Source organism: Tupaia chinensis, unplaced genomic scaffold (assembly GCF_000334495.1).
Source record: "Tupaia chinensis unplaced genomic scaffold, TupChi_1.0 Scaffold000161_1, whole genome shotgun sequence".
Taxonomy (NCBI): domain Eukaryota; kingdom Metazoa; phylum Chordata; class Mammalia; order Scandentia; family Tupaiidae; genus Tupaia; species Tupaia belangeri.
Genome location: NW_006159632.1, coordinates 937438 through 961201, shown reverse-complemented (window position 1 = coordinate 961201; position 23764 = coordinate 937438). Strand labels below are relative to the sequence as shown.

General features: G+C 55.1%; 1 protein-coding gene across 1 annotated transcript in view; it reads left to right on the top strand.

Moving 5' to 3' along the window:
• Positions 1-23764, top strand: part of RYR2 (ryanodine receptor 2) — a gene marked incomplete in the record, with an annotated part of 234621 nt that overhangs the window by 36831 nt on the left and 174026 nt on the right. The window contains 5 exon segments of the mRNA XM_027770831.1: positions 11469-11677; positions 13364-13538; positions 21980-22188; positions 22589-22941; positions 23400-23514. Of these exon segments, the coding sequence (XP_027626632.1) occupies positions 11469-11677; positions 13364-13538; positions 21980-22188; positions 22589-22941; positions 23400-23514 (1061 nt within the window).

Here is a 23764-nt window from a genome sequence, read left to right as displayed (position 1 = left end):
GCCCTCCCAGGACCCTGGGGTGCACCTGCCCTGGGAGCTGCTGCCCCACTCCCGGCCCTCCCAGGGCCCTGGGGTGCACCTGCCCTGGGAGCTGCTGCCCCTCTCCCGGCCTCACTGCACCCATTTGTCAGGTGATGTTCACATCCAGGGAGGCGTGTCAGACTGGGCACCCAAAAAGTACAGTGGGCTAAGTGGCTTTTTAAAGGTCCTGGAAAGGCTGTAATTCCCTTACTGAGCTAGAAAGACGGTGCTTTAAAGTGATTGACGTTTTACTCCTTTGCTCCTGAGATTCGAGTGAGTATTCACACCCATATCTTAAAACTGGCAAACAGACTGTGTTTTACCGTGGCACATGTAGCATTTTTGTCATAGGATGCGTGCACTCGCTGAAGAGCTAGACAGAAAGGGAGTGATCACCCCAGGGGGGATTGCCCCTTTCTATTCTCCTCTCAGGATTTTGGGCACACACACCTGCACACGCACCTGGCATGGGCTTTTAAGCTGCTGGGGTCTAGGGCTTGAATTGTTTTCAACCACATGGGAGTCCAGTGCCTTAACCACGACACCACCTGCAGACGCCAGTGCCTATATTTCTGACAGGAAGTTAAAAAAAAGCACCTTGAGGCTCCTCTAATGGCCAGTATTCTCAGTGTGGGCTCTGTACATCAGGGTGAGCCCACATGCCCTAAAGTACTAGTAATAGCTATCCTTACACCGTGTTTATGCAGGGAGCTTTAGAAGGTCATTGGAAACCAGTATTAAAGAATGAGTTTATTGTCTCACGCCGGGCGCGTGTGTGTGTGTGCCCAAGATCCCGAAAGGAGAGTGGAGGAGAAGGGATTGTGGTGTGGCCATCTCCCCTGGGGGGTGATTTCTCGCTTTCTGTCTCTCTGTCTCTCTCTATCTGTCTGGCGAGCACACGCACCCTATAGCGAAAACCTCTCCAAAAAAAGGAAAAAAAAAAAAAAAAGGAATGAGTTTATTGGTACGAACAATTTTGAAATCCATGCATAGTTTTTTCATAATATACATTTTCCTCAATCTTTTTAGAGATCCCTCCTCCATGCAGGGGCTGTTTCTAAGACTTGGCCATTACTGTTACTTCCCCTCAGAAGTTTCTGTGAGGATCATGCTCACTACAGGTGCGGGTCCAGGACTCAGGGCCGAGTGCCCCCGTTCGTGGAGTGGAGGCGTGGGCCCAGCACCATGCGCCCCGGGCATCTCGTCCTCTGAATAGCTGGCATCTCAACAGCTGAGGGGGGTCACCAGGCCCTCCTATTTATTGCAGATGAGATAAGCTGCTCACGTGGGCACAAGAGCTTTTATCATCACGTGTGAAGTGTCGTTGGTCCTGAGGTCGGCTCTGTGGCATGCTCTCTGAGCCAGCCATGGCTGGGCGTGTGGTGCAAGGACATCCCTGTCTCCAAGGGCCTGCGTCCATGTTGCTGCCCAGAAGGCAGTGGACCACAACAGGCTTCTGTGTCCAGAAATAGCTGGCAGGATGAGTTCTGTGACTGCCTGGTTGGGAAGGGCCCTCAGATCGAATTGTTTTTTTAAGTGCAGCATCGTTCACACACAGTGCCACGAGCAGGACAGTGCTCAGCTGGAGAAATTCCAACAGACCACCACCCATAACAACATGCCCAAACTTTTCTCTGTCCCAGAAGGTTTCTTTGCACCCCCCCCCAAAGCAGCCACTTCCTAAATTTGTCATCGCAGACTGACTTTGCCTCTTGTACTTCACATGACCTAAGTGTTGTAATATACATTTTTTTGGTATCTATCTGGCTTCTTTTTTACAGCATAATGATTTCATGGTCATGTAACACGCACCATCATTTGTTTGCCCACTTTGCGCCCTGTGGCAGGAACATTGCGTGCACTACAGTAAACCACAGTGTGTTTCCTTTTGGCCAATTCCAGTCTGGGGCTGCTGCAAACAAGGCTGCTCAAACATTCCTGCAGGTCTGGTGGACTTAGGCTTCCTCTTCTCTTAGAGAAAGCACAACTATAGTAGTCAATCCATTGGATTTTTGTTTGTGTTTCCAACTTGCTGTATGTGTGTGCATTTGTGTGCGTATGTGCATGAGAGAGAGAGAGAGAATGCGCACCCCTCCAAAGAGGGTGGCCAGGCTGTAGTCCCTCCTGCTCTCGGGATTCTGGGCATAAATGGACATATACTAATATGTTTTTAGTAAGATCTGGGACTCAGACCATGTGGCAAGCTCTGTGGGACCCAGCTGCCTTTACCACCATGTCACCAACTGGCCCCAAATGACGTCTGTCAAAGAGTATGTATTATTTTTTAAAAATTTGTCAGAGGGCGTGTGTGCTTGGTAGAGAGAGATGAGAGGAAGGAGAGAGGAGAAAGTGAGACCGGCTGCCCCTCCAGGGCATGTCCACGCCGCAGTCCCTTCTCCATCGCTCCCTTCGGGATTTTGGGCACATAACGCATGTGTGCCCAGTGTGTTTTTCGAGTCACTGGGTCAGAGATTTGACCCACATAGTCAGCTATTTGGGATCTAGTTGTTTTAATTAACATGCCACAGACTGGGCTGAGCACACATTCTTAATTTTAAAATCCACTTCTGTTTTTCCCCCTTTATAGTCATATGTTTTATAGTCTAAGAAATCTTTGCTGTGTAAAAATCAGATTTTCTCATGTATTCTTGTAGGGTTTTATTTTTTTTTTTACACTTAGTTCCAATTTGAGTCAATTTTTGTGCATGATAGAGCTTAAAGTCGAGATGGTAGTGCAGCAGTTAAGGCACCGGACTCTGCTGGGACCCGCTCAGCAGAACACGATTTCTGAGTGTGGGTTCTGTGGGTCAGGAGTAAACACACACACACACACACACACACACACAAACAAAAAGACATGCAAGTACAGAAAAGCGAGGGCCTGACTTCTCTGATGGAGAAGGCTGTGACCTCACGTGAGTCTCAGGTTTATTGTTACACAGGGCAGGAAATGGAGCAGGAAATGGAATGGAAAGCCAGTTGTTCTCAGATGTTGCTCAGATGGTGCAAGAATGACTGGCGCCATGGGATTTCTCTGATCTTTTTGGGCTGATTCTGATAAACACTTGTGGCTTCCTTAGACAGCCACTGCTTTGCAGTACCAGCAGTTTAGTTCACTGCTATGCGAGTGAAGCTCGTGAATGGCGTCTCTGCATATGTCTGAAGGTCACCATGTTTGTTCAGATGGCTGCTCCCCACAGGACTCCCATGTCGTGGACTGTGATTTAGCGCCCTGCATCCAGCTGCTTGAGAATTACACCGGGTGCGTGTGCGTGCGTGCCCAGAATCCCGAGAGGAGAATGGAGGAGAAGGGGTTGCAGCGTGGCCTTCTCCCCCTAGTGGCTGATTTCTCACTTTTCCTTTCACTGACTCTCTCTCACTCTCTCTGGTCAGCACATGCATTCTCTGGCAAAAACCCAGCAACAACAATAACGACAGGAAGTCCCGAGGGATAGTCGACTGCCCCAGCACATTTGCTGGAATAACTGACCTTTCCAAGTTAAGTTGCCTTGGCGTCTTTGTCAAGATCAGTTGACTGAATGTGAATGCGTGCACTCTGGGCTGTGTGTTCTAGCCATGATCCGTATATGTGAATGCGTGCACTCTGGGCTGTGTGTTCTAGCCATGATCTGTATATGTGAATGCGTGCACTCTGGGCTGTGTGTTCTAGCCATGATCTGTATGTCTGTCCTAAGCTCATACTACACTGTCTTTATGTCTGCCACCTTACACTAAATTGTGAAGCCAGGTTGGATAAGTCCTCCAACTTCTTACTCCTTTAAAAAAGCATTTCTTTGATCTTCTTTTTCCTTTGCATTTATACATATATGAGACTCAACTTGTCGATTTGGTTTGATAGGATTTCATTTAAACTTATAGAGCAATCTGTGGAGAATTGCCGTTTCAATAACATTGAGCCGAAAGTTCAGGGACACAGTGCGACCCTCCACCCACATCGCCCTTTTAAGTCTATCACACCATTGTTTTGTGGTTTCAGAGAGCTCTTGCACATCGTTTGTTAGGTTTATCTGGTGTTTTATAAGACTGAGAATGAAATTAATTTGAATTTTATTCATTTTCTAGTTGCACATTGTGAATGTTAGATATATAATTAACACCCGTATATTGATCTTGTATCCTGTGGTCAGACTATCGGTTCCGATTACTATTATTTGTAAATTTCATAGAGTTCTCTTTATGCATCACAAGGTGTTAAGTTTTTGCTATAGGGCATGTGTGTTCACCAAAGACAGACAGAGAGAGAGAAAGTGAGAAAGCAAGCCACCAGGTCCAGGACTTGAACTGGCTGCTCCCCACAGGACTCCCATGTCGTGGACTGTGATTTAGCGCCCTGCATCCAGCTGCTTGAGAATTACACCGGGTGCGTGTGCGTGCGTGCCCAGAATCCCGAGAGGAGAATGGAGGAGAAGGGGTTGCAGCGTGGCCTTCTCCCCCTAGTGGCTGATTTCTCACTTTTCCTTTCACTGACTCTCTCTCACTCTCTCTGGTCAGCACATGCATTCTCTGGCAAAAACCCAGCAACAACAATAACGACAGGAAGTCCCGAGGGATAGTCGACTGCCCCAGCACATTTGCTGGAATAACTGACCTTTCCAAGTTAAGTTGCCTTGGCGTCTTTGTCAAGATCAGTTGACTGAATGTGAATGCGTGCACTCTGGGCTGTGTGTTCTAGCCATGATCCGTATATGTGAATGCGTGCACTCTGGGCTGTGTGTTCTAGCCATGATCTGTATATGTGAATGCGTGCACTCTGGGCTGTGTGTTCTAGCCATGATCCGTATATCTGAATGCGTGCACTCTGGGCTGTGTGTTCTAGCCATGATCCGTATATGTGAATGCGTGCACTCTGGGCTGTGTGTTCTAGCCATGATCCGTATATGTGAATGCGTGCACTCTGGGCTGTGTGTTTTAGCCAAGATCCGAATTTGTGAAGGCGTGCACTCTGGGCTGTGTGTTCTAGCCATGATCCGTATATGTGAATGCGTGCACTCTGGGCTGTGTGTTCTAGCCATGATCTGTATATGTGAATGCGTGCACTCTGGGCTGTGTGTTCTAGCCATGATCTGTATGTCTGTCCTAAGCTCATACTACACTGTCTTTATGTCTGCCACCTTACACTAAATTGTGAAGCCAGGTTGGATAAGTCCTCCAACTTCTTACTCCTTTAAAAAAGCATTTCTTTGATCTTCTTTTTCCTTTGCATTTATACATATATGAGACTCAACTTGTCGATTTGGTTTGATAGGATTTCATTTAAACTTATAGAGCAATCTGTGGAGAATTGCCGTTTCAATAACATTGAGCCGAAAGTTCAGGGACACAGTGCGACCCTCCACCCACATCGCCCTTTTAAGTCTATCACACCATTGTTTTGTGGTTTCAGAGAGCTCTTGCACATCGTTTGTTAGGTTTATCTGGTGTTTTATAAGACTGAGAATGAAATTAATTTGAATTTTATTCATTTTCTAGTTGCACATTGTGAATGTTAGATATATAATTAACACCCGTATATTGATCTTGTATCCTGTGGTCAGACTATCGGTTCCGATTACTATTATTTGTAAATTTCATAGAGTTCTCTTTATGCATCACAAGGTGTACAGACTCCTTCCTTTGTAACTGCCATGGCTTCTTTTGCTTCTTGACTTAGTGAGCTGGTAAAGAATTCAGAACAGTGTTGACTATAAGACACCCCATTTCACAAGCCCTTTTTGAAATGACCTATTCCTTATACTTCTTTCCCCCCTTTATTCATGATAGAACACATGTACATGTGTGTGGGGGGTGGGGGAGGGGTGAGGGGAAGAGGCGCCATCCGGAGACCCTGGTCATGCTGTGGTTCCAGCTTCCCCTCATCCAACCCATTGGGTCTTGGGCACCTGGCGTGTTGTAGCCTGAATGGCCCGGATTCAAACCACGGGTGCCATGTTGTGTCCTGCTCCTCTGGAACAGGGGGTCACCCCTGCGCTGCAGAGCAGTGCCGCAGCACTCCCACAGTGTTTCCACAGGTTTTAAAAAGGCTTGGTTCAGCTCCCCTGCTGCGTAAGTTGAGTGTAACAGTCATAGAATTCTCCATCCCCTAACTTCCCATGCCTTTCAGTTTGTTCGTCGCCACCTGTTGTTAGGCAGGAGAGATGGTCTGTTTCCGGTCTAAAGATGATCCTCATGCGGTTGTACTGGGAGAGAGCCAGAAACGGCCTTACCGCCTGGCACATCAGCCACCGCTGCCCTGTGGTCTTGTCCCCTTCCACCTGCGTGCTTGCACTCGGAGCATCTGGAGCCTGCGACTACACAGCTACCTGCCCCCCCGCCCTGTGTCACCTCTACCGTTTCGGAAGTCGCTTAGTGCGTGTTCACGGGGGTTCTCAACGCACGCTGCTCTCGCGGTGCCCATTAGAAAGCACAAAGGGAGACTGCTGCCCATGGCAGTCCCACTCGGGGCTGGAGTCAGGTGGGGACGGACGGGGACGGGCGGGGATGGAAGAAGAGAGCACCCCAGCTCGGACGGCTCACGGTGCTTTCAGGAAGGTATGTGGACATGAGGGCATTCCACTCCTCCCGCCGAGGAAGTGTGGACTCCCAGGACCAACGGCAGACGCTGGCTACGTTTCAGAGATGGTGCTCGAGGGCGGCAGCCAGGCCCTGGCACGCTCGGATGCTCCCTGCGTGGAGACACTGGGCCCGGACGGCCCCGTGGTGAAGCCTGGTTCCCCACCGCCCTTGACTCCTTTCAGCTCCGAGCGCCTTGCAGATGACGTGGAGAGGCTTCCCGGGCTACCTCCTTTCATGGGAATTTCAACCAGAAAGACAAGGACTTTTACTTAGAAAACCATGTTGGACTCTATCCCGCCTCCACATGTGAGATACTCCTTTCTACTTGGTTTTGGTCCTGTGCCTAGCCCTGGAGATTTGCGGTGAATAGGGCAGTGTTTGCCTGCAGGTCGCCCTCGGTGTAGACAGGCGTTAGACTGGAAGGCGGTGTAGACAGGCGTTAGACTGGAAGGCGGTGCTCTGCTCTGAGCTTACTTGCCAAGGCATGGAGGCTGAGTCAGCACCCCAGAACTTCCCGGCATAACACGCGGCGTTTGTGACCTCGCAGTTTCTGTGGGCCGGGAGTTCGCGAGTGGCCAGTCGGGCTCTGAGACACGGTCTTTTGAGATGGCTCTTGGGCTATGTCATCTGAGGGTGGAGAGTGGGAGGCTAAGGCCGAGGGCCCGAGGACTGGGCCTCTCTGCCTGTTGGCAGGGGACGCTGCCAGATGGGCATGCCAGATGGACGCCACCTTCCACACAGACCTCATCACAGCGACGCTCGGCGCCTTCCCGGGGCAGCTGGCCTCCCGAGTGAGGCCCTCAGGGCAAGCGCCGGGGAGGCCGCAGTGCGGGAGCAGTTCCCCGCTGTGCTGGGTTCATCCACGGTGAGCCGCCACACGGAGCCCGACTTCTCCGTGGAGCACAGCAGCATCTTCACGAATAGTTTAAGAGCCCGGAGCAGGTAGAGCTAGGTGGGACTCAGAAGGCTGAGCTTATGCACTCCGGGCAGCTGAGGCCATGCCTCTGGACGGCGTTTGCAGCTCGGAGAGGCCAGGCTGCAGTGGGCCCTCGCTGCCATGGTGGTCAGAGAGGTGGCAGCACGTTCGTGGGTGGCCCTGGGGTCTCTGTTCTGTTAGCTCAGTGGCCAGCAAGTGCTGGAACAGGGTGTCCTTCAGTGTCTGGGACAGTTTGTCTCTTAGTCTTGCCGAGGTGGGTGCCATGTGCCAGGGCAGGCCTTCATCCCCAGGTGGGCGTCACGGCCCACCTTTGCTTCCCTGCCTGATGGTGCAGAGGTCGAGGGCTGCCGGGCTGAGGGCTGTAGGCCGGGGGTCTGTCCCAGGCGCACACGGCCCTGGGCACCAGCAGGACCTTCTGGAGCCCAGGACAAGCTGGGCTCTCCGCTGCCTGCTAGGATGCCGCTGTCCAGCCCTTCCTCGAGGACGTCCGGCTGGTGGCAGGCTCTGCTGCCGTCTCAAGGAAGGCCTGGTCCCGTGCCTCCGACAGTTCTCAGCGGTGTCTCCGTGGAGAAGGCAGTTTGTCCAGAGCATAGGAAGCTGGGGACTGAAGGCAGGTCTTGCAAATGGGCCTTTCTAGGGAGTCCAGAAGGTAAATAGGGACAATGTCCAGGACCTGCCCATTCCTGGTGCTGCTCAGGGGACTTCTGGGAAGCTAGTTCTCGTGGGGCGGGGTGGGGGGTGCTACGACACCAGCACCACAGAACCTGGGAGTGGAGCTGCAGGAGGGAGCCCACGGCCCCTGGCATTTGCTCATCTCAGTCAGATAATGCTCCTGGCAGCTTCAGTTCATGCCCAGGGCTCAGAAACGTTGGCCAGGCCTGTTTTCGCCTGTGTCCGCAACGACTTCAAGCGCAGGGCTGGCAGGGACTCTTGCTCTGCCTTGTCTTGGACACCAGCCCCTCAGCAGGAGGATAGGCGACAGCTGCTGTGTGGGGCAGGACGAGGGCAGGCCGTGAGCGATGGCCGCGAGCGCTGCGGGGGTCCCAGAGGAGCAGGAGCAGCGTGTAAGGTGGAGACGGGGTCATGGGGCCTGTCTGCCGTGTGTGTGCACATGTGTGCACGCGTGTACTCCGGCCAGCTCTGCAGAACAGGTGTGGATGCTCAGAACGAAGACAGTGAATGGCAGGTTGGGGTGGACTGAGCAGGAAGGAAAGGGCAGTGGGGCAGAAGCCGTGGAAAGTCACGTCGGTGAGAAAGGGGAAGGAAGGATGGCGGGTGTGAGAGTGAGCTTGTGCAGGAGCCAGTGGAGCTGGAAGGGACAGCGGCGGGCAGACAGTGATACTGACATGGGCCCGACAAGGTGCGGTCTCGGCTGACTGAGCCGGTGTGGCAGTCCCACCGGAGAAGCGAGGTTGTGCGTGTGTCTGGCTGCAGCTCTGTTGGGGCTGGCAGCACACCCACCTGGTGGAGAGGTCTGGGGAAAACACAAGATGGATGTCGCAATGGGAGCAGTCAGTGCAGAAACTCTCCTGGGCGCAATGCCAACAGGAGCCAAAGTTCAGCAGTTGCTCAGAGTGAGGACGCCCCGCCGAGGGACGGTCTGCGAAGTTAGGGTGTGTGGGGCGAGCCGCAGGGCGTGGAGGAGGAAGGGCAGGGCCAGGCAGACTGTCTGGACAGCGGGTCCGGTGGGTCTGTGCAGAAGGCCAGGAGCAGAGCGACCACAGTGAGGGCTGGAGGTGGAGACCCACTGGGAGCCCAGGAAAGCTGCTTCCCTGAAGGAGGACGCGGGAATGCGAGTCTGGTGTAGAGGGAGCAGGCCCGGGCTGCTGCAAGGGGAGTACTCCATGGAGCAGCGCTGCCGTCCCAGCAGCAGGAAGTGAAGGGCATACGAAGTTTGATGTCATTGACTCTAATCCTGTGCCATGAAGCAGGGCTGTAATTGATTCCCCATTTGTCAGCAGAATGCTTACATATTCCAGATTAAATAAGAAATCAGTGTTTGAGTGGTAGGATCTTTGCAGTATTGGTCTCAACCATATATTAAAACGTTTGAAAATGGAATTTACTCACAGTCCTTCCGAGACTTTCTGAATGTTTGAGTTGCTTTATTTAAAATAATGCTGGGAGGGTAAGGGATGGCTGGACTTTTCAGTGCTTTGTGTAAGGACACGCAAAGGGTTCTAGACACCTGGGAGTGTCCGGGCCGGCCGGGCCACCTTCCTGGCACTGTCTGGCAGGCTTAGGCTTGACTTCCCTCTGGTGGCCGATGCCATGACGCACAGCTGGGCGCCGGCTCGGGGATCCTTGGCACCGAGGGAGAGGCCTGGTGTATGTGCCCCTGCAGGCCTGACAGGAGCTGGCACCTTTTATGGACTTTGTCCCTAACCCTGAGGTGGCTTGTTAGAGGCCTACATCCGGTGTTTCTCCTAGTCTGAGTATTAAGGAACAGTAACCCACACAGTGGATGCACCTCCACGTGTCCCCACGTCAGTCGTGACCTTGTTCATCGAAGCTGTGAGGTCACACGCTTCCATGATGTGACCTTCCCTACCAGGCACGTGGGTATGGCATAGACGCTTTTGAAGAAATTATATTTTCATACCCAAATTTGCTTTCCAAATGCTCGTGTTTTGGCCAACGTTAGCGTGTGCGCTGCGTGAGCGCCCGTGCCTCTTGTGAAGACAGTACGGGGGAGAAGCCGTGATTTTCAGTGGTTTTCCTAACATCTGCATGTTCTGTGTTTAGAAAACTGGGCATTGACTCCTGCCAGTAAATTCTAGAATACAGTGTAAGGTTTTATTTGCAAACGCCTGCCTTACTGGAGGGAAGGTGCTACGGGGAACTTTGTCCTTTCCCCAAAATAGTCTCCAGACGTGTACGGCTCGAGCCCACTGCTCTGTCCCTTGGATTCATTTTGGGAGATTCTCAACTGCGATTTAAGAAAGGAATAGACCAGTATGTTTGTTGAGGAAATACAGAGCGAAAATTGGACTCTTCTGTTTGTGCTGCTGTTATTACCGTTTAGTGTTGTAGCAGTGAGGACTCGTTTTCAATGGCGGTGACCGCGCTGAGTAGCAGAAGCACTGACAGTGTTTTCTCGGGGAGTGGTTTACTACCCCGCCACTCCAGGCATACGCAGCTACAGCCTTGGGAGTGTTTTACCCTTCACCATGAGGTGTTTTCCTCTGGTTCGGAGCCAAGGCCTGGCCTTGGAGGTGAGCCGCAGGTGGTGCCAGCTGTGCGCCCCCCCACCCCGGCCATCAGCGAAGAGCGCGTGCGGGGTCCCGCCGGCTGCAGCCCAGTTCTGCTCGCCGCCTGCGTCGGCCAACCCCGCTGACGTGTAGCCCGGCCGTGCCCTGACCGGCGCCCTGTGGAGCCTCCCGGATTAGTTCTCAGTCCCCATTTGGTCTTGCCCAGTCAGCCGTTAAGCCGATACTGACCGCCTGTCATTGACCTGGTCTTGCCGGATGGTAAAGGGGAACGGTGGGACCTGCCTGAGGCAGGACAGGAGGGCGGCCGCTGCCTGGGGCAGCCCCAACCCTGCACTGGCCCATGGTCGCTGAGTCCCCTCCTCCTGATCTAACCCAGATCTTAGCTGAGTGACCCTCGTCCCCCCAAGGGCTTGGCTCCTCGTGGCCACCCTGACCCCAGTGCAGGGCTTCGCTCTGGCTCGCTCAGTCCCCTGTGACATTCCCTCGGATGCCGTCCCTCTGCATGGTCCGACCCTGATGCGGCCCCACCCCAGACAGCAGCGGCCACTGCAGGTTGCAGCAGGCTGTGGGCCAGAGGCTCAGTGCCGCGGGGCACGCCCAGACTTCCTTGGGGCTTCTCCTGGCTCGCAGCCTCCCCTGTCTCCACATGACTGTCACTCCTGCTTGGAGCACTCGGGCCTGTGGCCCACCTCCCTCCCGGTGACCGCCTGTCCCCTCCTTCACAGCCCCCCGAGCCGAGGTGAGCAGTGGTACAGGGGAGAGGTTCCGGATCTTCCGGGCCGAGAAGACCTACGCGGTGAAGGCGGGCCGCTGGTACTTCGAGTTCGAGGCCGTCACTGCCGGGGACATGCGTGTGGGCTGGAGCAGGCCGGGCTGCCAGCCGGACCGGGAGCTGGGCTCGGACGAGCAGGCCTTCGCTTTTGACGGCCTCAAGGTGAGTGCACCACCAGCCCCCAGAGGGCCCACCTGCCCTCAGTCTTCCTCCTGGTGGTCACCAGGCCCAGCAGCTGGGCTTACAGCCGTCCCGGTCGGGCCTTCACCCCCACGGTCCCCAAGCCCTTGCCCACCACGGAGACCCGTCAACTCACCTGCCAGTCCCCGCTTCTCCACGTTACCCGGAAGCTTCGAGATGTGGGGGAGAGACGTGTGGCCGACCGCAGTCCCGTGCAGGGAGAAATGGCCCTGGGTGTGTGTGCACGTGTGGGTGTGCTCGGGCCCCCAGGCCAGGGCCTGGCCACGGTCACCGTGTGGAGCCCGGCTTTGCTTGAGCAGTACCCCCCTGTGCCACAGAGCTGGCCCTTAACACTTAATCTTGGTCAAAAGTAGAAAACTTCACGGGACCAGCAGTTAGCGTAATGACTATGTCGCTGGACTCCCACGTAGTTGACCGCGGTTTGCGTCCCGGACCTAGTGGCTTAAAACTCACGCTGGGCACGTGTGCGTGTGTGCCCAAGATCCCAAAAGGAGAACAGAGGAGAAGGGATCGCGGTGTGACCATCCCCCTGGGGGGTGATTTCTCGCTTTATGTCTCTCTGTCTCTCTGCCTGTCTGGAGAGCACACGCGCCCTATAGCAAAAACCTCTCCAAAAAAAAAAAAAAAAAGTAGAAAACTTCACCTAAACTTCAAAATGTGGAAGAACAGAGGAGTGTTGGCCTCTCCCCGAAGGTCAGGTGGGATGAGGCGAGTCGGGGCGCCCAACCTCCTCCAGTCAGGCTAGGCAGGCATGGGCTGGAGGGCCCACCACAGTGCGTGCTGCTGCCTGGGCTCCAGACGTGGAGGACAGAATTAGCGACATCTGTGAAAGCCGCGTCTGGGAGAAGAATCCGACTGCGTCCGTCCCCACCGCCTCGCAGCGAGGGTGCTCGAGCACAAGTCACAGCGTCGTAGCTAACTTGGGACCGCAATTCAGTGGACAGGCCGTGGACTCAAAAGTCGGATTTACCAAACCTGAGTTTCAAATAGACTCACAGTGCGAGATGTCATTTAGGTGCGCAAGGAAAGCCTGCCCTCAGCACTGTTTGTGGCTTGTTATCCCCCAGACGGTTTCACATTTTCCGTTTGACTGGAAGCGTTTTTGATTTTAGCACACGACTGAAATGCTCCCAGCTTCCCGTGTCGTTCAACTGTCAGTGCGGTTGTTGGGTGGGAATTTTATTCTGAAGTCGATGACAGCATGTCCCCCTCAGTGACGGGGCCAGCTTGGCCGCTGGCTCACGGTCCTTGCATTTGCAGGAGTAGGGAGACAGCCCTACCTGGGAAACATTCCCTGGTTTCTATTTAATGGAAAGTTCGTGAGGTTAAGCTTTTAAAGTAGTAGATGCGCAACATCACAAAATAGCAGGTGGGTTTTTTCCAGATTCATGAATACGTGGGGACTTCACAAAGTTTGTGGGAAATGGAATCAACGTTCGAGTTTGTTCGGCCCTAAAAGCGCTGCGGTCCCTGAGTGGTTCCCATGAGCCTCCCAGATGGCGGCGGGCCCTCTGCCGGGTCACTCGGGCCAGCGCTTCAGGCGGCCCTGTGTGCTCGGCCTTGGCCGGCTGCATCGCCCGAAGTCCTCCGCCGCAGCCCAGCGCGTGGCCGGGAGAGCGGGTGGCCCTGACGCTCTGTCCCGCACAGGCTCAGCGGTGGCACCAGGGCAGTGAACACTATGGGCGCCCGTGGCAGGCGGGAGACGTGGTGGGCTGCATGGTCGACATGGATGAGCACACCGCGGTGTTCACGCTCAACGGCGAGGTCCTGCTCGACGACTCTGGCTCTGAGCTGGCGTTCAAGGACTTCGACGTCAGGGACGGTGAGTATACTGCCCTGCCCTTCCCATGCGTCTTCGCCTCAGGGTGAGTGAGCTGGGGGCGAGGCGGAAATGCAGGGTGCCCTGGAGCTGCTGGGTCAGGAACGTGGGCTGTGCTGCTCGGCCGGGTGCGGTGACTTTAGGGGGTGGGCAGGACAGCTTTGCACAGCCTGACATGTGCAGTGGTCACCTGTCACTGAGAACTCTCAGCCTCTCAGCTGCTCACGGCTTCCATTCGTGCCCTGGCGGAAAGGGAGGGGCCACCTGCCCACACCAAGGAGACCGGGAAGGAAGTCCTGTCCCCTGCAGGTAGAAAGGCTGGCCAGGGCAGGTCGGCATGCCAGCTGCCCTTCCGCCCAGGGGACACGTGCCAACACACAGAACTGCAGGAAGCTCTGCGGGCCACAGTGCAGGCAGCGCGCACGCCGGCCAGCCCCAGATAGCCCCAGAGCAGCTTGTGCAGGAAGACAGTGTGCTGCCACTTCCGGGGAGGTGTCTGTCAGCAATACTGTCCTTCCTGTGTGGGGGCCGCCGAGCGCCGCTCGGTCATGGAGATTAAATTCAGGGAAGAACTGGGTCGTCAGAACAGCCTGTTCCCAGGGACCTGGACCTACAGATGCGAGTGTCGCTCCCTGGGACGGTGCCAACCTGGAGCAGCCCCTGCAGAAGGCTGCCTGGTGTGTGCGTGGGGACGGTGTGTAGTAGAGCATGTAGAATTGCACCATGGACGTGTGTGTGTCTGTGGGGCGATCGTGACTCTGCTTGTGCGTGTGGTCTGAGATCTGAGATGTCCCCTTGGGTGTGTTTAATGGCCCGTGACTGTCACCGTCTCAGAGCTTCGCCAGCCTGTTGCCTCGGTTAAGTGCCGTACGTGTTGGCTTAGTGGCTTTTCAGCAGCTGTGACCACTGACCACTGTCCCCAAACACCGTGTGCAGAGGCAGTAGGGGTGTCGTGCTGCGGAGCACAGGCAGAGCCAGTAAGGAAAGTGATGGGAAGGCGTGAGTAGGCATCCACGGAAGCCCTCCCACGGCCACGAGGCTGGTCACACTTGTGGTGGGAGCGCGATCCGTCCTGCTGGTAGTCCTTCGCAGCCCCCGGGATAGCCGAGCCACGAGGGGGAGCTGCCCCGGGCAGAGGCCCATGCTGGGGACACTGCCGGGCTGTGGATGGAGTGTCTCGCCCAGCCCAAAGACCTCCTCCAGCTTCTCAGACATCCAGGTGTCTCTGCAGGAGGTGTGCAGGGAAGGGTGAGGAGCCCAGTCCTCGGTGCCACCGTGTCTCAGCACCACCAAGTCCTCAGGCCACCTCGTCTCATTGTCACTGCGTCTCAATGCCACTGTATCCTCAGTGTCACCGTGTCTCAGCGCCGTGTCTCGGTGCCACCGTGTCTCAGTGCCACCGTGTCTCAGTGCCATGCCAGAAATGCACTCTTGCAGGGTAGGACGAGTGCACCAGGTGCCGCAGTGGACTGTAACAGTGTGACTATTTCAGGGAAGGAAGCAGGTCCCCAAGAAAGCCATGGTGGCAGGATGATGTCCCCACTTTGTTCACAGCTGCTCTCTGGGACTCGTGGCTGTGCTGCGTCCACGGAGAAAGACTTGCCAACGGGACTGAGGTGCTGGTCGAGATGGGCCGTCCGGCAGCCCCAGCGTAGTCAGCAGGGCCTCTGCAAGGAGCACGGAGGGGAGGGTGTGAGACAGGAGGAGACCGGGAGAGAGGCGAGGAAAGCAGCAGAGTGGAGGCTGGCCAGAGCTTTCAGGCATCTCCAGAGAAGGCAGGACACGGGCCCTCCCAGAGCCCAGATCCTCAGAGGAGCTCGACTCTGTGGACACTGACTTCAGCCTGGGTACCCCATGTTGGACTCCTGACCCTCAGAACGTAGACCGAGGCCTTCTCTGTGGAAGCCACCACGTTCCTAGTAACTTGCTGCAGCAGCAAATGTGAGGCGGAGACGGTGACATGCCACACGTTCCCACTTCTGTAGGAGATACGAACAAGATGTAAACATGTAGTTTGACCACGCAGTTAAGGACAATATGAGAACGTCGGTTTTCAGGTTCGAGGGGAGAGGCGGCGACCGGGAGGGTGCAGCGCAGGCTCCTGTGATGGGCTGGGGCCTGTGGTGTGAGCGGCGGGCCCTGGAGCAGAGCTTATGAGGGACACCCAGTCAGCACAGTGGGTGGTGGGTGTCGTGGGCAAGGGTTCTGAAGAGCCCATGGCCCTGTCTCTGCAGTCGAGAGCCTTAGGGAGGACCCGGGAGGTCTGTAAGCAGGTGTGTGGCCTTCGAACGATCCCAGCGAAGGGGTAGGGATGGAGGTCCCAGAGGTGGCCCCTGACAGCTAGGGTGTGGGCAGCGGTCTGTCCCCAGAGCTTGTGGGGTCCTGCAGAAACGTGCATGTTGGGGCGTGGCCGCATGGGTGCCACATGGAGGCATCGGGGGACCACGCTCCTTCGTGGTGTCCGGGGAGGCCTGGGGGCATTGCACTGCGGAGGGAACCATCCTGTGAGAAGATCTGTGGCCTCACGTGGGCCCTGATGGAGCCTCGCGAGTGGAGCTTCATTCTCAGGAGAGCTGCGTGCCCCAGCAGAGGGCAAGGGCTGTCCCCTCCATCCCTTCTGCCTGCCCCAGCAGAGAGCCCCCTCTCAGTGCTTCTGCTAGGCTCTGCGGGCCTGGGTCTGCGCGCCCCATCTCCAGGACATGAGCTGTGAAGACAAGCCATGTCTGCACTGTACGACTCCTGGCTTGGGTACCTCTGTGGTGACAGCGTGGCCCTGGGCGGGGCTGTGCTCTCCCACACAGACGCTGGGCTGGCCACCAGGGCAGCCTCCCTACCAGCAGCACACGTGTCTGGGCGGCCCGCAGGGTGACAGCCCGTCTCCCCTGGGCTCCTCAGCCGTCCGCGGCGCAGGAGCCGCCCAGTGGCCCACACATGCCAGAGTGCCTCCTGTGCCTCCTGTTGTGGCCATTCTAGGATTTCTGACAGAAAATGCCAGAAACCAGCTAGTTTATAAGAAAAGAGGTTTATTCTGCTCATGGTTTGAAGGGCTGGGTCCAGGGCCATATGGGTGAGGGCCCGGCTGCGTTACGTGGTGGAGGGCAGGAATCCGTGTGTTCGGGGCCCACCCTCACCCCTAGTCCTCATTACCTCCCAGAGCCCCGCCCTTCACACCATTATCGGGGTGAGGTTTTGCCTCTTTTTTTTTGGACAGAGATTTTTACTATAGGGTACATGCACTCACTAGAGAGACACAGAGAGAGAGTGAGAAATTACTTCCCTGAGGGGGATGGCCACACCGCAGTCCTTTCTTCTCCGTTCTCCTCTCGATTTGGGGCATGCATGTACATGTGCCCTGTGTGAGTTTCAGGCCGCCAGGTCTGGGACCAGAACCACAGTTGGCCATGTGTGAGTCCAGCACTTTAACCACTCTGCCACCTGCTGGCTCCATGCTCTCACCCTCTTAATCCCATCACCACCATCTCCAACACATGAACTTTGGGGAGACAGTGAACAACTCTCCGTCCTTCCCTGGACGCCGTCTCAGAGGGGAGCGGTCCTGATCAGGAATCTACTGGTACAATAAAGCCATGTCCCACTTCATTTCTACAGTTACTCTGTGAGACGGCTTTTCCTAGCTTTGCTGTTGTGGGCGTAGGGCTGTGTGGTCCACCCCGACGTGGGGATAGGGCTGTGTGGTCCACCCCGACGTGGGCGTAGGGCTGTGTGGTCCACCCCGACGTGGGCGTAGGGCTGTGTGGTCCACCCCGATGTGGGTGCAGAACTGTGTGGTCTACACCGATGTGAGTGTACAGCTGTGTGGTCTATACCAATGTGGGCGCACAGCTGTGTAGTCTACACTGATGTGGGTGCAGAACTGTGTGGTTTATACTTACCACACCCTTTGTACCCTCATCTGAAATATCGTGGCAGATAGACAATTTGCTGGACAGGTGTGGCCTATCCAGAGAGGGGTTTTCCATGTGGTACCATCCCGCACAGTCACCTGTTGACTTCACCGTGACCCTGTCCCTGTATCACTCTACACCCTGCTATCGTGACACAGAGTGAGAGAGGGACTTGTTACCGAGAATGACCTGTTACAAACAGGCAGAGGCGGCTCCTGTGGGGGGAGAGCCCAGGCTTCTCGGTCCTTGGGTGACTTAGAGTGGTGGCCTGTCTGCACTCGCTAGCTGAAACTGGAGGGTTGGAGGGTATATAAGCATGGAAAATGGGTATGGATGCCGGATACAGTGTGAGGAGAAGATGGGAGAAGGGGGGAGTCTGAGGAAAGAAAGCAACTAGAAAAATAGAGAGGCGAGATGCGTAGGGGACCCAGAAACGGGCCATTGCCTGTTGATGGGAACATGTGCAGCATCCCCGACTGCACTGGTGTGATGCGTGTTCATCTTTGCCTGTTGATGGGAGTGTGTGCATTGTCCCCGACTGCACTGGTGTGATGCGTGTTCATCTTTGCCTGTTGATGGGAGTGTGTGCATTGTCCCCGACTGCACTGGTGTGATGCGTGTTCATCTTTGCCTGTTGATGGGAGTGTGTGCATTGTCCCCGACTGCACTGGTGTGATGCGTGTTCATGTTTGCCTGTTGATGGGAACACGTACATCGCCCCTGACTGCACTGGTGTGATGCGTATTTGTGTTGATGGGAATGCGTACAGCATCCCCGACTGCACTGGTGTGATGTGTATTCGTGTTCACTTGTTGATGGGAATGTGTACAGCGTCCCTGACTGAGCTGGTGTGCTGCGTGTTCATGTTGGGAAATTCAGTTTACCAGCCAAGTGATACATAGTGATTGAAATATAGAAGTGTAAGAGAAATCAGAATAAAATAAGATATATTGAAAAATCCCAAAGGGCGCATTGAAGATCATCTTGCCCTGCTTCTTACAATCCTAGAGGCCCCCGGAATTGAGAGCAGGGGTCTGGCGTGACAGTCTCCTCTTACTTTCCCTCTTGGCCTCCTTGTCCCACGTTCCGGTACCCGACAGGCCGAGGGACCTTAAAGCCAACCTGCCCAATGACATCTCAGCTGTCTCCTCGCCTGGAAGAGCAGACTTCATCTTAGTGCTCCGTGGGGAAGGGGGTCTTTCATCTGCACACAGTAGGCCAGTGTCACCCTTCCTTCTCCTGTCCCCAAGTAGGCATTTACATTGGTGTGTCTTGGCGTCTGCCCCGGGCGCGGCTCGAGCTAGGAGGAAGCAGAAAGAGACAGACAGACAGACAGACAGAGTACAGCGGACACAGGCGCTTGAGCCTGAGCAGCCCGAGCAGCGTGTGCCGCCCAGACAAACTGCGGCGTTACTTACAGGGCAAAGTGACACTACATACGTGTATTCCATGACATTCCACAGAGGCATTTCCATGTTACAGACAATAGAAGCAGGTAACTAATCCATACGGGCTTGGGCATCCTGGGCCGGGCATATCCTTGGCGATAATCCCATCAAGGAGAAATCCATTACACTTCCTCTCTAGTGGAGAGAAGCTGCTGCAGGTGTGGGAGGATACGTCTTTAAAACATAAAAGGGGTGTTGAGGAGGCTCAAGAACCTCGCCATAGGGCAGGCGCCACCACACCGAGAAGGCTAAGGCATCTCACAGACGCTGGGCGGGCACCGGACTTTGCTAACTGGGGTCCGGATGTTTCCTGAACCTCATCAGAGTTGTCTGTTGAAAGGCCCCTAACAAATTCTATCCTCTGCTCAGCCTGTGGTGAGGGTCAAGGAAAGGACAAGCTGCAAGGTCCTGCCACAGCCCACGGGAGTGGTGGTGTTCACTCAGCACGTCCCCACACCTCAGGCCTGTCTCTGCACATGTCCCTGTAGGTGTGACCCTAGACGATCTTTATCTGTTCCTGGCCACTTGCACACGGGGTCCCTCTTTAGACATTGACGTTGGAATCGCACCCTTCGGGAAGCTGCTGTCTGTGACCTGCTCTGCCCCCTTGAGTCATGGCCCCAACCCCAGCCTGCGTTGTGCCCCCACGTCCCCGGGTCGCTCAGACCCTCATCTGGTCCTGCCTCTCAGCGTGTGCCCTCCTGCTGGTGCAGGACATGAACATGCTGACTGAATGGCGAGGCTGGAATTTCAGAAGTCAGAGTATCATTTACATTTCACTGCACTCTATTTCATTTAAATGAAGATGAGAAAAACAGGAGATTCTACCTGGGGATGTCCTCGCGTAACTCTACTTTTTATAAGGGACCAAAATAGCAAAGTTTCAGTGGGACACCACCCACTGGGGTCACTGCCACATACTCAAGAAAAAAAAGCCTGAGATTAGTTACATGCCGTACGAGGAACATCTTTGTCACGTATTTGGAAAATACAAAGGTTACAAAAAATGGCAAAAATTTATATATTCCCACTACTCATAAAAAAAAAAAAAACTTCAGAAAGTTTTGTTTTTGTTTAATTTATTTTGCTATAGAGCACGTGTGCTCACCAGAGAGACAGAGGGACAGAGAGAGGGAAAGTGAGTTCGCACCTCCAGGTGCTGCACGGCCCCCCTCTCCTCGGCTTTTCCTCTCGGGATTTGGGCACACACACAGATGTGCCTGGCATGTCTTTCAAGCTGCCAGTTGGCCAAGTGAGATCCAGCCACCTTAACCATTGTGCCACTGGCTGGCTCTAAATGTTTAACTGTAAACACTAAAACAATTAAATTGTAAACTTTTTAATTGCATTTTCCTTCTATTTAAAGAATTTAGGTGTTTTAAAAAATAACTTTCCATTGCCTCTCTTTTTAATTTAACATTAAAAAAATGTTATTTGAAGGCATAAAGCATTTTAAATATAATTAATTATTTTAAATTAACTTTTTATTTGGGCCGCTCAGGCCTTAGAAAGTGGGAGAACAGGGCAGGCCTGTCTGACTGTCCCTGGTATGTTGACTTGAGCATTTTATATGCACAAGTTTCTCTTTCTTGTAGAGAAATTTATAAGAGCTAATCAATATAGGTAGATCTGACATTATGCAATAAGATTTTTATTTTTAAAAAAATTTTTTGGAGAGGTTTTTGCTATAGGCATGTGCGCTAACCAGAAAGACAGAGAGACAGAAAGACAGAAAGTGAAAAATCACCCCCCCCCAGGGGGGATGGCCACGCCGCAATCCCTTCTCCATTCTCCTCTCCGGATCTTGGGTATGCATGCACACGCGCCTGGTGTGAGTTTAAGCCACCGGGTCTGGGTCTCAAACCGTGCTTGACTCGTTAGGAGTCCAGTGATGTAACCATTATGCCATCTGCTGGCCCCTTCAATAAGATTTTTAAATAAAAGCTATTTTAGGGCCAGATGGCAGCAGAGAGGTAAGAGCGTGGTGCTGAGTGACTGACCCACAAGGAAAGACCTGCATTTGCGTCCAGAGACTCCCTGTCTGCTCCGTGTCCCTGCGTGTCCGTGGCCTGGGCCGGCCGGGATGGGTATGTTGTAGCGGGGCTGTGTTGGAGATGCCCGAGGAGGGGCTGTAGGGGGGCTGTGTTGGAGATGCCTGAGATGCCCGAGGAGGGGCTGTAGTGGCGCTGTGTTGGAGATGCCCGTGTCTCTGTCTCTGACTCCACCTCTCTTGCTCATGGAAGAATGAATAAATCAACTTAAACAATTTTAAATTATAAATTATATTTGGTTCCATAATAAAATACGTATTAATTGAAGATGTGCTGAATTAAGAGACATAAAAAGGAACAGAAAGCGTGAGCAGGCCCAGCACTCTGGGATGTTTGGACACCCTTCAGATGGTGTGTTCTTGTGTCTGCGTCTTCTGGCCGGTCACAGGAAGAAGATGGGGCAGTGGTTGAGTGCTGGGTATTGGAGCTGGAGCCCACGTGGCTGGCTGGGGTTTGAGTTCCAGCCCTGGTGCCTGACGCTCCTTGCTGTCACATACACACGGAGTCTGCCCGATTCGTGTCTGCCGGTCTGCTCTTCTCCCCATAGCAGACCTCATTCATTCTGTAGAAACAGTGACGCTTTCTTCAATAGCAAAGGCAGCTCTCAGTGCCAGAAACCCCGTGAGCGTGGGCTGCCACCTTCTCTCACTGAGGCGGGCGTGACAGCCGCAGCTCAGACCGGGTTTGCTGTCTGAACTAGTTGCTCGCCGGACAGGGCGTGTGGCTGAAGGACCCACTGCCTGCCCACGCATGTGAGGGGGGGACGTTGCCTGAGCAAGGGACCGCCATGCCGGCACCCATGCTGGGCTGCGTGTCCTGGGCTGCGTGTGGCAGTGAAGGTGCGGGCAGGTCGGACGAGGGCAGGGCCGCGGGCAGGGCCCTCAGCGGCGGAGCTATGATGCCGAGGTCAGATCCGTCTTCGCCGCGCTGGTGTGGACCACGTACGTTCTCTGTGTGCACTGTGGTGGTTGCCCGGGAGGTGAGTCCTGTGTGCTGACGGGTCTTGGGCTTGCGGGCCTGAGCTGTGGTCTCCTCCGCAGGCTTCATACCTGTGTGCAGCCTCGGCGTGGGCCAGGTGGGCAGGATGAACTTCGGGAAGGACGTCAGCACCCTCAAGTACTTCACCGTCTGCGGCTTACAGGAGGGCTACGAGCCCTTCGCTGTCAACACCAACAGGGACGTCACCATGTGGCTGAGCAAGCGGCTGCCTCAGTTCCTCCAAGTCCCCTCGAACCACGAGCATATTGAGGTCAGCCTCTGCTCCCGCGTGCCAGCTGTCTCCCAGGCCGGGGAAGGCGCCTGCGTGCTTCATCCTGCTCGGGCAGTTATGCACCCTCCCCGCAGGGACCCTGTTCTGTTGCGAAGCCGTGGGGGCTCAGTGAGGGCCCAGCCTCCGGGTGGGCACCCTGAGGAGCTTGCCAGGCTGCGAGTAACTGCCTCTGCGGCCGTAGCAGAGCCGCCACGGCGCTCCTTACTAGAAGCAGAGCTCCACGGTCCTGTCTGACACGGTGCTCTGTTTAGCTGGCCCTTGCAAGCTGTCGCCATGTGACAGCCACGTGTGTGCCCTGGAGCCCCCGTGAGCACTGCTCGTCCTGAGCCGGGCGGGGGTGATGCGGCGCCAGTGTCAACTGCTGCTTCTTGGCCCCCAGGTGACCAGGATCGATGGTACTGTGGACAGCTCCCCGTGTCTGAAGGTCACCCAGAAGTCCTTTGGCTCCCAGAACAGCAGCCCTGACATCATGTTTTATCGCCTGAGCATGCCCATCGAGTGTGCCGAGGTCTTCTCCAAGACTGTGGTTGGGGGGCTGCCTGGCACTGGGCTCTTTGGGCCCAAGAACGACCTGGAGGACTATGACGCAGACTCTGACTTCGAGGTCCTAATGAAGACGGCTCACGGTCACCTGGCGTCTGACCGTGCGGACAAGGACAGAGATGCCGCCAAGCTGGAGGTCAACAACCACAAGGACTGTGCGCAGGAGAAGCCCTCTCGTCTGAGGCAAAGGTCACTACGCAGGCCGCACGGTTTCACATGCCGAGTGGCTGTGGGGCAGGAGAGGGAGGCGCGTCCAGTGCTCAGCTGTCCCTCCTCCCCCGTCCTGTGTGAAGGATCACTTCTTCAGGGCACAGGACAGCCCGGAGGGCATCTCGGTCGTTAGGGCCGTGACGTCTCTCCAGGTCGTCTTGAAGCCGTCTGTCTCAGCGTCCCCCCTGCTCGGACTTGGGGTGTCGGGGTTGCCGTGGTGCTGGCAGTTCCGGTCGGCAGGCCGCTGACTGACTGCAGGCCACCCCGGGCCTTGGAGGACGTCTGGTTAGTGGGTCCTGGACCTCTCTACTAGATGCCACAGGGACGGCCAGGCTCCCTGATACACAGCAGCCCCGAGCAGAACTGCAGCTGCAGGCCGTCCCTGGCTCCTCGCATTTGAGGGTTTGCTGCTCACCTAGTCCTCTCCCACATTTCAGGTTTTTGCTCAGAAGAACGAAGCCAGATTACAGCGCGAGCCACTCGGCGAGACTCACTGAAGACGTCCTTGCTGACGGCCGGGATGACTACGACTACCTGATGCAGGCGTCCACGGTAGGGCCCGCGCTGCCCTTCCCACCTGCCGCGGTCACACCGCGTGTCTCGGGCTCACGGGCAGACCAGAAGGAGCAGCATTGCTCTTAAAGTCATTTGCTTCTATTTTTACATATGTGAGGGACTTCAAATAGTTTGTGGGCACTCCCCGTGTGAAAGCGGCATTGCACGTTAGGTAGGGACTATTTGCAGAGTCGCATGGCGGCGTCGGACACGGGAAGGCCGAGCGGGCACCGAGGGCGGGCGGGCG